The 16,669-nt window shown below is 40.0% G+C and overlaps 1 protein-coding gene across 6 annotated transcripts in view; it reads left to right on the top strand.

Annotated features, from left to right (window-relative positions):
* LOC308197854 (uncharacterized protein) overlaps positions 1-16,669 on the top strand; it is a 120,179-nt gene that overhangs the window by 46,482 nt on the left and 57,028 nt on the right. For 4 of the 6 annotated variants that reach the window (XR_013953377.1, XR_013953379.1, XR_013953380.1 and 1 more), the window contains 5 exons: positions 1,814-2,912; positions 3,400-3,470; positions 9,734-9,964; positions 10,341-12,819; positions 13,795-13,928. Coding sequence is in view for 1 of the 6 variants with exons in the window: in XM_080599060.1 (XP_080455186.1) it covers positions 12,527-12,647; positions 12,737-12,819; positions 13,795-13,923; positions 14,322-14,375 (387 nt within the window). In the remaining 5 variants the exon portion in view is untranslated. Of the gene's footprint in view, positions 1-1,813; positions 2,913-3,399; positions 3,471-4,111; positions 4,185-4,273; positions 4,417-9,733; positions 9,965-10,340; positions 12,820-13,794; positions 13,929-14,321; positions 14,376-16,669 lie in introns of those variants that run through there. The other 2 variants (XM_080599060.1, XR_013953378.1) reach the window with 2 other exon arrangements.

Genomic DNA, 16,669 nt, shown 5'->3' on the forward strand with positions numbered 1-16,669 from the left:
AAGCAGATACATATTTTCTGTATGGCTACAAGGTCTTTTTATTTGGTCTAGTTACACATCTGTAACTATTTTACCAACTTATGTATTCATACGTACGGTAAGTCAAAGGAGCTTAAGTTTTCAGTTCTTACACTGAGTCACAATCATTCTGTTTTGTAGGTTGCTTCCTATGCATCATGTTTCAGCAGCCTAAGGGCTTCTCTAAATCATTATTCTTGTCTCTCCTAGCAATACAGAACTTAAACTTTAGTCAAACATTGCATGGGCTAGGGAAAAAACCTGATGAAAACTTCTTTTCCTCTGTCAGTCAATCCTTATTCTGAAGATCAAACCCGTATTTCCTCTGTGTCCTTGGAGAAGGTATATTAGTGGGATGAAGTGCCAATAGCACTCAGATGGATCTGTTGAAGATATCATTGTTTGGACTTGACCAGAACATGTCAGTACTGATTGGTCCTTTTAAAATTTAAGGTTATGTGTAGGTGTTCAGGAGATGCACCGAAGATTCATGGAGATGAAGATGTCTGCATACACCTTAGATTAGCACCTCTTAATTCTTCAGAGCAAATGAGCTCTCAGCTTTAAGAAACATGGTACTGTGGACTACCAGTTGTAGTTAATATATGCTGTTATATATATTTATTTTATATGTATGTTTATGTTAGGAAATATTCAGTGGAATTTTGTGATTTGAAAAGACAGACATTTGTTGTCTTCTGTACCTGCAATGAGTAAAAATATCTGCTATGAAAGGTGTTGGCATTTGTGAAAATTTTCTGAAAACGTGTCCTCCTCAAGGATTTTTTGATGACAACAAAAGAAGAAATACTCACTCTTGTTCCCAAAGAAATTAATTAAAACATTGCCATTAACACCTATGGGAGGACAGAACCCCAAATAGCTATATAAATGAAGAATCTGTGGTTTCTTTTTGATTATTTATAAATGGTTGTTATTGGTTATTATTTATAAAGTTGCGAAGAACAACTTTGTTATGAAAATAAATTTGTTATTTGTATCTTGTAAGTCTTTTATGAAATGAATATGCTTATGCTTCAAGTTTTATAGTCTTTTTATGTGACTTTCTATGCTCCTAAATGTCATTTAAATTATAAAAATTACTGATGGATGGCAAAAGTCTTAGTAAAAGACGTTAAAATGCACAAAAAAGCAAACAGACATATCATACAGTAGATGAAGCAAATCCAAATTTTAGAACAAAGGAAAATGTTATCAAAGTTTCGATCCTATAAACCATGGTTTCTTTTAATGGGCTTGAAGAAAGGCCCCCTTGGCAAGCCAGGGTATTGCATCATGTTGTAGTTAGAACTACTGACTTGATTCTGTGCTGTTGTTTGTGGAGATGACTAAGTTGTCATTTTTAATTAGCTTTATGCTCTTCTCAAAGGCTAATTACTTTACTTTTTATCAAGATTACTTGATTGGCAATGACAAGGGTGCCATGGTTACGTATTTTTAAAGAATTCCCCAACCTGCACAATTATATGATTTTCTGTTCCCCCTGGATTCTTTGTGCAGTAAAGCCTTTAGTAAAGTAATGCTTAAAAAAACCACCGTATTTACTATTGATATCAGAAAAAAAAAAAGTATTTTTATTATTATTATTTTTTTATTTTATTTATTTTTGGCAGGAAGGCCAGGGCTAATGTATTTAGTCAGTGTGAAAAGCCATTACCCTTAGTTTACCTCGCTGTCAGTGACACTAGTGCTGCTCTATTACCTTGGTTGAAGTTACCTCAGGCAAACTGAATTTGAGATGTGAAGCTTTTCTTTTTTTTTTTCCTCTCTACAGTTGTGTATCCTCCCTTGTCATCATAGAAATCTGGACCGACTTCAACACATGCTTATTTCAATACATACAAATAAGGCAATCAGATACTGATGTTCAGAGCATTTACCTCCCTGTTTACCCAAATTTTGTTGAAGAGCCCTTGAGATAAGTAGGAGTGCTGCAGCCACAGGTGAAATCTCTCCTTTCTTTAGCCACCTGTAGATTACTATGATATATTCTTGTTTGAAACAGCAGCTGCCCAAAAGGAGGTGCTTGTGTGAATGCTACCTTGAGGGGGGAGACAGTGCAAGGGAGGATGAAAACTTCTCTGACGTTTTTCAGAATACAGTTATGCCCTGAGAATCACTACTTTATTCCTGTTCCGCAACACATAAATACACGTCAGATGTGTGGTAAACCAAATTCTCTCAGGAGCTTGTCCTGAAAGAGGAAAAGACACGATGATTTAAAGGCTACATCTGCAGTTCTTGCAGCTGCTTTGGTTCCTGCTGCTGGAGGAAAATTCCCTGCATCAACAGCCTCTTGACGCAGGGGCTTGGAGCAGCTCCTGAGGCAAAAACCCAAATGAACCAAGCACTGTCACTAGCCTGTTGGACAAGAGAGGAGTGGGAAGCCACCGTGCAGCTCACAGGAACGCGGTCACTTCTGCTGTCAGATGCCCCTTCTGGCATTACCTTTCCTGCTGCGTTGCAAGTGGAAGAGGACTCCAACCCATGTAACACTAATTGCATTCTCCAAAATCTGTGGAAAGTAAGATTAGACCGGGCAACTTCCTAAACAAAGTGAAGGTCAGCATGGTGTGGTACTGGCTTGGCATACCCTTGTATTAAAACTCACAGGAGGAGCTGTTGAAGGCTGTGAAGCCTGCTGGAATGTCTTCAGTTGTAGGAAACACGTGCGACATTTCTGTAAGAAGGCAGCTGAAGATGTGAGGATGTTCTGGAATGAAGGCTTGCACAACCTCTGTGTTTTGACGTTATTCTCCTTGGTGGTTGACTGGGAACGTAGCAGCTCCAGCTACCGCAGCAGTGCGGTGTGATTCCTTCCAGCCTACGTTGTAAAAACCACCTTCGTATTAAACATCGCTCCTCCTTAACAGGCTAGTAACACATCTATGATTTCAGTAATTAAAATAAGTTATTATTGCTTTTTGCTTATGTTAACACCCCAGAGCAAGCAGACAGACAAGTCAGGTAGGCCAGCAGTTACCGGGACTCTGGGAACAGGGCTTAGGCTCCCTGCTTCCTCTGCAGTGAGAAAAAGAGGCAGGACCAGATGCTAAATGTATTAAATGCCTTAATCCTGTGGAATTTGATGGAAATTGGTGCCTAAATACTGTGGAGATCTATTTTAATCTCTATATACCTTAGTTCTTCATCTGTCATATAAGGATAATAATTATACAGCAAAGTATAACAACAAATGCAATAAGGAAAACAAAGTGCTCAGCTACTATAATTGCTAAATGTAAAAAAAAAAAAAATCTAAGGAAGACAATATGCTTATTTCTTTTTTATGAATCTTGTTTATGTAGTACTATCCAATTTTAGAGAGAAGTGTTTACCTGCTTGTTTATTAATTTACAGTTGTGTTCCCCAGCTGCAATCAGAGCAGTTTCTCTTTCAGAAGTTTATTAAAAGCAAGCATCAAAGAGAAGGTAAGGATACAACTCGACTTTTAGAAAGCAGAAGTATTTATTCCTCAATGCAAAACTGAGGCTTTTTCACTTCTAAGCTAACTTTCAGCATCTCAACTTTCTATGTGGAGCCTTGCTTCCAGTAAAAATAAATGATCCCACATTCCGTCATGATAACATATGCTCATGCAGAGCTCAAAATTAGAAGGAATATGAAGTGTTCTATTAATTGCATGAATGTTGATTGTTAAAATCATGTGCTAATTGGTAATATCTGTGTGCAGTAGGTTCCTGCAATATGTGTTAGATTACATTAACTGTGCTTGTGACTCAGATATCAGGCATTATGCATTTTATAGAAGGATTTAAAAAAAAAACAAAAAACTTTGTGTAATTAGGTTCTATAGACTATCGGTGTAGAAGGCTTAGTGGAAGATTGTGTAAAGGGCATGTGAAGTTAGAGGCATGAAGAATACTGAACTCTAAAGATGCATCTGCTCCTCTTTCCCATGGTGTGCTTTCCCTCAAACACTCTCCAAAGTAATTCTCACCATGTTTGCCTTCAAGTAATTCCCAGGGAATGAAGTAAGAGCTCTTTCTCACAAAGAGGGCTACCATGGTGCTTACAATATAAATTTGACTGTTTCCATCTTTTTTTTTTTTTTTTGAGTGAGCTTTCTCAGTTTTCAGTTTTTTCCTTTGCATCGCTTAGGCTTTGAACCAAGAAGCATTCAGGTAAGTTACAGATAAATTAGATTACCACTGGTACTCACCTATCAACGTGGAACTTGAGCATACTTAGCAATGTGACTCTCCTCTTCCAGATGTGCTTCTTCTCCTTTCCTAATCCCTGGAGAAATTTTCATATGGATCTGTTTTGTTCATTGATGTTTCAATTTTATTGAGTGCCATGGGTATTTATCAAAACAGGCAAAACAGAGGGAACTAAAACTTAAAGCTAAATATGGTAAGTTATGAGTGGTTTGAGGTGTAATGGTGATTTTCACTCCCTGTGTTGCAAAGCTGTGGTGAGGGACTGGGAGATGAGTCTAACACAGAAGCATGGGGTTGCAAACTTTGATACCCAACCCATATGATATTCTGTGTCATCCGCCTTCCAGAAAAAAAAAAAAAAAGAAGTATTTGTTCATTCACATTTATGCACAAGGGACACATCAGTCCTCTCCTCTCTGACACACTAGTACTGTATGTTGGCTTGGCAGATTTCGATGGAGCTCTGTAATGTGCACAGGTATCATGTGCCTGCCCACTGCAGAGTAAGCTGGAGGGAAGGGTGGGAGCAGACCACCGTTAATTCATGCAAGCTTAAATATTCCCCCAAAGGAAGATTCAAAGTAGCAATGATTAAGAAAAAAAATAATCAGAGATTTCTCAGTTGTTAAAAAACGAAAAGAAAAAAATAGAAAAAAAAATAATCTGTTTAAATGTTTCATGGATTGCATTGAAAAGCATATTTAAAATGGAACTGTTCTAACTAGCATGATTTTAATTCATTTTACAGTGGACCAACTTGGTAATGATGCAATGAATTAAAACACGTTGTCTGAGAGGAAAAATGGATGCAGTTTTGGTAAAGAGAGCATTTACAGAAGTGTTAGAAGTCTTGAGCCTTTTCAGGGCTATTACTCTAATATCTGTTGATTTACTGATCTTGAAACAAGCCAACCCCATGGGTTCAAGAGCTTAATGTTAAGGCACACTTCGTCAGTTGTCCTGAGAAATGCCACAGATTTAAGAGGAAATCAGTTTTAGCCCCCATCCAAAATGTTGATGCTGAATCAAACAGTGCATGAACTATATTCAGAGTTTTAATTAAAAGAAAAACTGACAAATTACTCACATTCTAGTGTTCATAAGATGGTTATCCATTATAGAAAGAAATATTTTTTCTAATGTACATGCTCTCATACATGAAATAGTTTCTAGATTTATTTTATTATAATTGTAAACTATGGCACAAATACTTCATCTTACCTCCTTAAAAATGTTTTCCAATTTCTTAGCAATCCCTCCCCTTGCTCTCCGCCAACTCTGATTCACAAGCTGATGCATTAAAAAGGGTGAACAAATGTAGTAGATGAGATGACCACTGGAAAGAGTTGGAAAAAATAACAATTAAAAAAATTAACCAGAAGAAAATTGCTTACTAATTTTTAAGATACAAAGGTTAATCTAAAATGACTACCAGCCCTCGAAAGGTTAACCGTCAAATTAAATAACAGGGACATACAGTGGTCACTGGCTACCTGGGGGAATAAGTTGTTAAATTACTTACTTCAGTTCACATAATTTACACAGAGATTAGCTCCTTGTGTCTCTGCCTGGCTGCGCTTTGCATATTGGAAGCTTTTGTCCACATCCTGTGCCCATGAGGGTCCTGCTGCAGGTGGGCACGATGGCATAAATGGAACATGTTTCTTTGGAGGCAGAAGTACATCAGGGAGTGGGGCAAGTTGTCGCTCTGTAGGGAATAATAAAAATCAGGTTACTCTAATTTCTTTTGAACGGCTACAGCTATAGGGGTCACTATGGGCTATGGCATGATTCCCAAATGTGGGGTTTGGACTGGGGTCACCAAGTCAGTGCTGGCAGCGAGGAGATGCTGAGGAGCACCGGCAGCTCCGCCAGCAGCACTCCATGCAGAAGCAGGCGAGGTCTGGTGCACCCAAGACCGAAGGACGTCACTAATTTTAATGAAGCCGAAGGGAATCCGGGACAATGCTGGATGTGTTGATGTGGGCTATTCTTTTCCCGTTATTCTCTGTTCCATTGTTCTGAACTGGCAGGATTTGGCAGCCTGGAGGTGGATGTCACCGCGTAACTTTCTGTCCTAGAGAGCTGCTCCGGAGGATGGCTGAGGTCCGTCGAAAGGCTGCAATGGCCCCAAATGCTCTGATGTTTGCCCCTAAAATCAGGCAGGGAAGGAGGGCAGGCTTACAGGGCTGTGTTCATTGTAGGTACCTCAGCAAAAGCCTCTGTCGCTAACACAGGGACTGTGGGGCAGCACTGGTCCCCAGGGTCTTCTCTTGCCCACGGACATCCCTTGCATGCAGGCCATGACATAAGCATCCCACTGGGCTGGAGGCCATTCAGGGCATTTCTCAGGCCACACTGAACTCAGACGCCCATGTCCTGTTTAAAAAGTGCTTTTTGCTACCTGCCAGGCCACTGAACTGGCAAAAATTATTTCTCCCCTCCCTTCAAGAGCGATGGTTTCCTGCTGTTAATCCAAACCATAATAAAACCTTAAATATATACTGTGAAAAATGTTATGCCTACTTAAGCAAGATAGTTGCCTGTAATAGTGTGCCATAAAGCAATCTGAAATGTTTATTGTCTGCTCCCCAACTGCAGTTTTATTTCTTTTTAGCAGTTTTTCTATCTACAGAATTTTCTTCACATTGAAAGTTTCGAAAGAAGTTTTTTCCCTTTCCCTGGATACTCAGTGATTATTTGCAAAGCAGATCCTGCTGCCAGTACAGATACGCACATGCATTTTTTCAAAACTTCCAGTTTCCTAAACTATTATAGAAAAAAATATCATTTAAATCAATAGAAAGCCTTGATATGATATGCTTTAAAGGGCAGCCTGACTTCCAAAGGAAGAGATAATGTAAAACAAGATCTCTTTTGTAAAGACTGAAGTAGGAAATCAGGAAAAGAAAAGAAGAAGGAAGAAGGAGAAAAAAAAAAAAGTTAGGGGGTGGTAAAGATGTTGCTGCTGGATCTCGCTCCAGAGACAAAATGTGTGTTTCATTGCCACGAATAAACTGTATCCAGGGAGCAAGCAAATGAAAAAGTGAGGACAGGAGATATCTTATTTTTGTTGTTTGTTTCCAAAGAGTCCACCCCCACATAGGTCACTTGGAATTCATTTGTCTACATCCTGGACTGCACGTAGGGGAAAAAAAAAATGCCTGGGATCTGAGAAAGAGGAATGCGATAGGGCATGGGAATCACAGCGTCACGGTGGTCACCAGAGCATAGTTTGGCTTGTCTTAAAACAAGCAAGCACCGTCGGACCTCTGTAATACCAGCAGATCGGCAGTGCTATCGGGCTACCTATCAGGGGCTGAATGCTTGAGAAAAAGTGTGTGGGTTTTCAGACGGAGCCTGGGGCGTTGGAGGGCTCTCGGAGCTGCTGCTTTCCTCTTGACATCCAGCACTGCTCGGTGACCTCGGCAACAATCCAGTGTACTGTTACAGTTCATTTCAATAATTAAACAGTTCAGGGATGGCAGGGCTTTCTTGTTGTCAATAGAAAATCAGGGCTGCAGTTGCTTCTTTTTTTTTTTTTTCTCCCCTTTCCCTCCGCTGAAATCAGAAGTGTTTGTTTTTAATTATATTAGCTAGAGACAATTAATTTCACAATCGGAACAAAAAAGAAATGTTTTGCGAGAAGGACTGGCAACTGGTAAATGCAATTATTATTGTAGCACATTTTCAAAGGAAGAGATCCCAGATCCAACAAAGTCATATGTATAAAATTTCAGTCATATAATATAGTCTCAAACAGCAGATTTACTCTGCAAAAGATGGGAACTGCTCTCCCATCTGGAGCTCTGTTCTGTTCGTGCCACGTGGACCCATTTGATACCCGCTCCGAAGAAACACCAGCCAGCACAATAGGCCACTGCCCATCAGCTGCTCTGAATAATTGGTTGATATGCCATTTTAAACTTGCCTTACATGGAGATGATTAATATCAGCCTCCTTTTAAGTGCTGTCTTGCAACAACAACTTAAAAAAAAAAAAAAAAGTATCTGTGCAAACAGCAACATTTACATTTTTTGCTGTTTGAGCAAAAACGAAAATAATTCAACTTTATGTCAGGGGTGTCTTGCAAAACGTCCTCCAATTAAAAGCCTATTTTTTGAGAATCTGGCTGCACCCCTTTCATTGCCCATCTGGCTCCCTCCCAGCTGCTCCCTGCCCAGCTCGGGGCTGCCGCTCACTGGTGTCACCGGCTCTTCTCTGTGCTGGGCTGCGGGGCTGCTGGGCCATGGTCTGCCCTCACTTGCACTGATTTACTCTTATGGGAATTGGTGAAATTGTTGTGGATTTATACTGCAAAAGGGCTTGGACATGGCTATTCTTAAACCGTGTGCCCAGTGGGTTACTGTGGCTGGAGATAGGAGTTGGTGAGACTCTGCAGGGTGCATGGAGAAAATTGGACATCCCACAGAGAAAAGCACAGCTCCAGGGGCCTGAGCAGGAAAATGCTTTCATTCAACTCCTAAGCATCCCACGTGGGGAGTAAGCACCCCTGTCTTCACGCCGTGGTGGGCACCCCTTTGCTTGCAGTCCCCAAGGCATGGTGCTCACATCTTCACCGAGGAAATGCTGCGCCAGGCAGTAAGAAACATGGCTTTATTGTCATTTTCTGGGGGGAACTCCACCCCGTGGAGCCCTCTCTTTAACCCAGCAATAGGGAAGCGAAGGTGGCAGAAGAGACAGTGAACACCTCTGTCTGTGAAACTTTAATTTCATGTGGGTGTAGCTGAGTCCCTACTGAAGCAGCCTCAGACACGAAGCAAAAGAAGCTTCACGAGAAGTGTGACTTGCGAGGGCCACCGCTCTGGTGAGATGGGGGTGGTGGTAACCTCTATTTCCATCCCTTTTTCAAGGCTGTTTAAACATTTTACATTAGAATACTTAATGTATATATTCTGTAAAATTCTGTTAGTTGCCTCGTGAGTCTGTCTGTCAAAACGAAGCCATTTTTAAGCTCCAAGCACCGAGTAGCAGCTGTACAAGGAATATTTTCTGTGCTAAAGGTCTGAAACAGAAGTTAAACATAGAGCTTTGTTAGACTGGAATCTAAGGCACTAGGTTGCAGGTAGGGTTATCAGCTTGGCCTTTAAAGTTCACACTTCCAAGTCCAAGTGCAAGAAAACTTACGTAGCAAACTGGCCTTAGCTGGAAGAGCAGGTAGAAATATCCCCTATGTTCCCAAATTCACAGAGAGCAGAGAGGGGGTACCCACAAAACCTGCTGTCCCTTGTGATGGGGCTGATCTTGCTTTCAGGGGGAGTTCCCCAGAAGCCTGCTGAGCAGTGCTGATTTATATCATTGTCAGAGAGATCAGCTTTGCCCTTTGACTACGTTTCTAGTTCCTCTGCTTGCCCTGTTGTTTTTTCTTTCCTTTTCTTTTTTCCTCAGGGGAAGTGGGGGGGAGAGGTGAGAGGTGTGGGGGTGAGAGGGGCGTGGGGAGGAAACCTTGCAACGCTGAAATGAAATATGAAGTTTCTCATTCTTTCCAGGTAAATGCATGCCAAATCTTGCAACGATATTGGCATGCTCCCAAAGTTGCAAAATAATGAAGAAAATGTTGAGATTGGGACCCTGTGCCCATTTTAGCAACATGCCTTGTAAGTGCAATTAAAGCTGCCACTCAAGAAACACAACAAAAACAGAAAAACAAAGGAGAGCTAAAAGATAACATAGAAACGTTCTGAAGTATCACCTTATACCTGCAGTTTCATTCTTAAAAGGTAATAATAATTATTTAGGGGCTGTGGGTATTTTGGTCTACACATCCATGGTAGGCCAAGTCTGGTCAGCCCAACGTGAGATGTGGTGCCTATGTCTAAAAGCAGCTATTTTAGGGGCTACACTGCACTGGTCTAGTCCATGGATGGGTTACCTACCAGCTGTCAATGTGGCTCTTGTAGACATCTGGACCACCTGGGAGGTTATCTTCCTACTGCTTGTATCTAGGTGTCCAGACCTGTCATACCACGAGGGAGACCCTAACTTTGTCTGTAGGATGGGACAATATAAATGTATAGAAGTGTAAAGGTAGTTTAAGGACACTTAAGTCTTGCTGCCACTTGCTATTACAATTATTGATTAATGCTGTTATTACAGGGAGAGGCCTCTCAGTGTGAAAGCGTTTTTGTTATTCTTCAGTCTCCACCATCATATTTTTTGCAGAAGTTACTCATGACAGATGCAACTTTCCTGGCTCCAAAGGTAGGGAAAATAAAACATAACATATTGCAAAAACTTATGAAAACAAAACAACTGGATTTCCCATGCTGTGTCCCTGTTCTGGCTGTAATAGGCTGAAACCAAGCTTTCTAAGTTGTTACCCTCAAAGGACATTGCACAGTAAGGTACAAAATCTTACAGTAACATTTAAGAAGCAGTCTGATCCTGGGAGTCACTATAATGGCCTTATAAAGACCTGTAGAAGAATGATTTCAGTGATCTATTATTCAAATTCCTATCCATCTATAGGCAAAAGGAAGAAATATTTTTTTACCCCTATGTTTTTTTTGTAGGATGCAAGAGAAAATAGCAAAAATGCAGGAGCCCCTGGTGGTACCAATCAAAGTGCTCCTGGTACACCAATGGATGACATAGACTGACTCTGCTCTGAACTTCAGATCTCCAATCCAGTTTAAAAAAAAACAAAAAACAAACAAACAAACAAAAAAACACAAAACAGATGTGAACTGTGAATATCTCTTAGAAACTGCAGAGCAGAGAAGAAAATTAGTCTCCTTACAGATGTCATGGACACGGAAACCTGAGCCTACTCCCATCAATTTCGATGGTAGGCTCAGACTCACTGAACTTTGGTTGTCCCCCTCAAAGTGACACAGACAGAATAGACTGGGAAAGCAGAAGTTTATAGTTAGATGGTTGCTTCTTTTGGAGCCAGGAACTGCAAACATAATGACATGATTACAGCGCTGAAAAGTGATCTAAAGTAATAAAACAGAGGATATTTACCTTGAGGACAGTTGTGTTTTGTTGTATATTTAAGAGAAATAACATGTTTGGCTAAGATACTTTTAACACACAGCTTTTTTTTTTTCTTTTTTTTTCTTTAATATGTAAAGGTTTCCAGAGTGACTCATGAGAGCAGCGCTCCAATTCCTGTTTCGTTAGCTGTCTCAATAGATATGAACCGAGCTGTTGAGAAGATAGGAGCTGCTGCAAACTTACTGCTAGTTCTTTACCAGCAATTTTAACTTTTTGGTGTTTCAGGTTCATTGACATTGTCATTTTTTTTCTGCTTTGCAGACTGAGACGGGATTTGTACTAATAGGCAGGAGTGTTATTGTTCGACTGCTAATAGCTAAGCACTGTGTTTAGCAGGGGTAAGGGAAGCAGGTAGGTTAAGGACATAGAAATACAACTTTCAGGGTACTTCAGGTCCCCCTACCTGCTGCTGCACTTTCCTTATTCACTTTCAAAAACTTAGCTAATTGGATCTTGACATAATTTAGTTTTCCTGACTCCTCCATTCCCGCAGTGATGATGCACTACAACCTCGATCCTCTGTTGTCTGAAGACCTTTTAATTTGCATGGGAAGTATATGTATGACTAATTTATACCACTTGATTTTTCTTTTTACTCCTGTTTCCTTTCCAGCTTGCTCTTTAGCTGGAATAATATTTTCTCCTTGCTGATGTTTACAGACTGATACATTAACTAACAGTGATCCTGTTCTCCTGGAGCTTTAACTAAACTGAATTCTTCACCATACACTGTATTTCAGAGCAAGCTCTAGCAGCTCTCTCTACCATGACAGTGGTACTTCATCCTGGAAATAATTCACCTGGTGAATCCTTAGGTGCATCCTAAGACCACACTGGCTTTTTCACAGAGTTATGTTAATAGCTGAAATTGTCAGGTAATAAACTCATGTATATTCTCCCTGTTGCCTTCCGCTTGTGTTAGGTAGAATGAAATTTAACAAGTTTGTGAACCAAATCATAGGTCATAAAAGTTTTTTTTTCTTTTTTTCTTTTTTTTTTTTTTCACATATCTTTGCATTTTCTACTTCTGGCTGAAACCAAGGGCAAGAAAGCAATTCCCCTGAGTCTAATCTTGGAGCCCCTTGTTCAGATGAAATGTTCACTCAGGTCAAAGGGACTTTGTCCCTTAAATGGGGACAGTCAATAGAAATCTCTGCCAGCCTTTCTTTTAAGATATGGTCTGAAATCTGTGTCCATGTAGCGGCAGCTTCACCCATCTTAGCTCAGGAGCCAGGATAAAGCAGTGGTTTCAATGCTATTAATTTAATTTTTTATACATTATAATGATGCAAATTTGGCAAAGACTTGTAAAATCATGTATAAAACAGAATTTTCCATTTCTTCTGTGTGCAGGTCTTCCACCAAGGGCTGGGAAATGCATAAAGCTCTTCCCTGTAAGAGGAGGTATTTCTCCTATTGGCACACGTGTGGCACTTCCCCCATTCCCTTATCTTAAGCTGAGGCTAATGCACTGTTGTTCTTTCTTGGTGCAGTGGTATCTCCCATATGCATCTGTAGAAAATTGTTGGAAAGTGTTCTACAAAGACCAAGAGAAATGTCAAAGGCAAGTGCAGAGGTGAGACTTCCTTAGGTTTAGATGCCAAAAACTCTGTCAGCTGTAGAGGTACAGCAAATTCACTTTTCATCACCCATCAGCAAAAATGGGAGAGAGAACTTAGGCATTTTTTGTTCTTTAGATGGAAGAAGCCATAGAACTGGGCCTTGAGGAGAGATTGCAGAATTTGTCTTAGGATAATTCCAGTAAACCTAAAACAGGAAGTGGAATTTAATGAGGGACTTTTCTCTTTTTATTATGCTTTCCAGATTCTAGGGCTTCAGATAAAAATCTAAGTGTTTCACTATTTGCTTTAGCTAAAATCAGAAAACAGCTTCTAACACACAGTCATGTTGATAGAGTCCTGCATAATTCCTCTCGTGCTAACTCCACACTGTTAGCACTTGACCTGCATAAACATCCCTCATCCAATCGCTGATTCTGCTGCGTTTGACAGTTGATTTCGCAAGAGATAGACCATTAACTCTGAAAATAAATTAACTGAAAATAAATAAATTTTAAAATGAAAACAAAATATAGCAGTAAAAAAAAATACAGTGAAACGAAATAGACATTAAAACCACAGTAAATGAGTATCTGAATCAGAAAAAGAGTCTAGACCCAATTGTTAGTCACTATACTTTACTTCAGTGGAAGGATGCCTGACTATAGCTGTGGTGATGTCTTTACAAAGTAGCCTCGGCTGTAATTCTACATCGGTAACTCTTTCCTGGCACTGTGTTTTTCCAAAACTATGGTGCTAATATCAGCTGAGGGTGTCTGAAGGGGACTCTGTCACTGGTTGCTATGACTCTGAGCTTTGTTTGTCCTGCTCAGAAGAAAAAAAGCTCAAATTTATTCAGAAAATAAATGAAAAATAGCCTATGGGCTGTACCTTCAGATCAAGTGAACTAGGGAGGGCTTCATTACTTATTGGTTGCGTATGAGGGTTCAGCCTCTGTTCTCATCTTGTCATGCATTGTTTTCACTTTGCAGAGTGAACATGACTATGTGGGAAGAAGAGTGAAGATTCATGCCCAGAAAACATTATTCTTACCTCACACCAGTTTTACTTCGTGTTACTTCGTTGAACATGCTAGGATGAGATCAGCTAGCTGTACAGTGAGATGAGCAGCCCTTCTGTAACATTCAACATACTCAAAAACAGCAGCTATAGATCTGCTGATACACTCCCTGCAGTGCTGACAAAAAGTTAATGATGCAGGACTAGGCTTCCTTTGCTGTCGCTTAGGTTGTTTTAATTGATATTTGAGATGAACAATGTTACTCAGCACTGAATAAATGGACGCACATATTACCTCCATCAAGTGTTTTACACTCAGCTCACCTTCAGTCTCTTACTGTCTAATGGAAGCATAAAATACCTCCTTGCTGTGTTCATTTTGACTAGTTAGTAGTATTCGGTGGCTGCATTGAAAACTGTTCATAGTAAAGAGTTTTAATACTTTTACTTTAGTCATCAGTGTGGATTTCTAGCAGAACATATCCTTGATTTTACTTGCAGATGTGACGATCAGGATATTTACAGCACGGGATGTGACCTTTGGCTGCCCTGGGTAAGTCACCTCCTGCACACTCGGATGTCAGCAGTTTAATACTGAGTGGGTTAAACTTGACTTTCAGGCCTCATGATTTGCTATTTACTCTTTTGCCTTTCATTTCTAATTACATGCTAAAAAGTTCTCTAGGAAAGTGGTCAGTGCCTTTTGAATTAGTTTAAACACCCTTGGAAAAAGGAGGCTGCTCGCCTCCTCCACCTCATCTAATAAGAACTTCCAAAAGACTGGACCTCCTGCTGTGAGGGAGGGACCGTGAGACCCCCTACCATGGGGTGGACTCTACTCATACAGAGCAGGATGCAGGTCCGTGCTCTAGAAAGGAAGCTCCTACAGTTATAAAAGATGAATTATTTAACCTTAAGCAAATTCATTTTGAAGATAGGAGTGTCCCACCTCATTCCAAAGGGCTTCCAGTTCTGGATTTTGGTACATCGTCAGACTGCTGAAGCCATATCACCCTCTCTTAAGCCTTAGCAAGGACTTGAATGACCCTTGCAGCCTTTGCCACCTTACTTTTCCCTGGCTCCCACATCACTGTGAGAGTCACCAGCCCTGCTAGACCACACAGAGTATGTGGGCCACGGCTCAGCGCCTCTCTGCAGGGAGAGGTCCTTTCTGCATTTGGGAAGTAGCTAATTGGACTGCACAATTGATTCACTTGTCTGCTTTTGGAGGGTAATTTTTCAGTTTTACATTTGCTGTCTGATAAGGCTCGTTGCAGTTTTGAAAGTTAATTTGGACGTTAACTAATATCTGGTTCATATCCTCGAGGATTAGTAAGATTAAGTTACTTATGAATAGGTATTCCCTATTGTTTAAATACAAATTGTTTAAAATATTTGAAACTGCACTCTTAATAAATGTGTTTGAATTCTAGCACCTGGCTGGTTCTTAAGAAGCTTAAGAAAGTTTTGTCCCAATTGATTTTAATAAAGTAAAACAACCAAACCAAAAGATCCAAGCAACAAAATATGAAGATATCTGAATAATATTGGATATCAAAGAAAACCATCTTATGGTACAAAAATATTTGAATCTGGAAGATTTTGACACTTGATGCAGACAGTATATTAAGAAGAGCTAAGCAATTTTTTCAAATCAACACAGAGGCAAAGGAGTTCCTGCATGTTGATTGCTGGTAGTGTTAGTTAAAGTGCAGCAATAAAGTTTAGTAAACTTTTTACCTTCAATAATCATGGGCTTACCTGGGTCAAAAGCATTAGTCATGGATATTCATTACAAACTGCAAGCCCATAAAAGACAGCATATGGCAGTACTGAATTTTTTGCTGTATAAAGTTAAATTCATAGTTATAACATCTGTGCAGAATTTGGAGTCCCAACAATTAGACTGAGGTCAATGTACTGAGGCAAAGATTGATGGCATTCTGTAAATCTTAAATGACAAGTGAAATAGGTGTAAAATAAACAAACAACTTTATTTCTTATTAAAGACCAGATAACCAGGGTGTGAATGTTAAGTGCTCAGTAATGAGGACCAAGAGGAGTAGTATAATGTTGTGGGTTGTGTAACTGGGTTGTAATGCAGAAGCAGGAGGTACGATATTGAGCAGGTTCTTGACTGCTTTTTGTGTTGATATAACAGAAATAATGGCTAACAGCCACGGAGTAAAATGCTATGAACAGCAACTAGTGAAATTATTCTTTGCTCAGACTGATTTGTGAAGGTTTATAAGTGAGGTGAGGAAGTAGGCAGTGTTTCTAGAGACTTCAGAATCCCAGAATGGTTGAGGTTGGCAGGGACCTCTGGGTCCACCCCTCTGCTCAAGTGTGAACACCCAGAGTAAGCTGCCCATGGTCAAGTCCAGGTGGCTTTTGAAGATCTCCAAGGAGGAGACTCCACGACCTCTCTGGGCAACCTGTGCCACCAGTACTCAGATATTTGCAGCTTTGCTTCAGCACCTAAAAATCACTTCCAAATTTTTGCTCTTTCCATTTTTTTCAACCTTTATTTATTTATTTATTTACTTTTTTATTTTTATTTTTTATTTTATTTTTTTTTCAGTGACAAGAAAACTGCTTGGCAGGGAACACTTCCATTATAACTTAGGTTCTAGATTTTTTTTTTTCCTTAATAAGCAAACTTTTCTAAAGCCATGTATGACCTTTGACTTGGTAAAGTTTTCAGTGTGTACTGCAGCATATGGGGAGAGAGCGGGAGAGATTGCAAGTAGTGAGTAAAACCAACATAACTGGGGTTACCCCACCACTGTGCTCATCCTTTGTTTTGAATCAGTTTGTCCATAGTGTCCTAGCCTGAAACTGGAAAAA

The sequence above is a fragment of the Anser brachyrhynchus genome (genome assembly GCF_964034855.1).
Source record: "Anser brachyrhynchus genome assembly, chromosome: 7".
NCBI classification, from domain to species: domain Eukaryota; kingdom Metazoa; phylum Chordata; class Aves; order Anseriformes; family Anatidae; genus Anser; species Anser brachyrhynchus.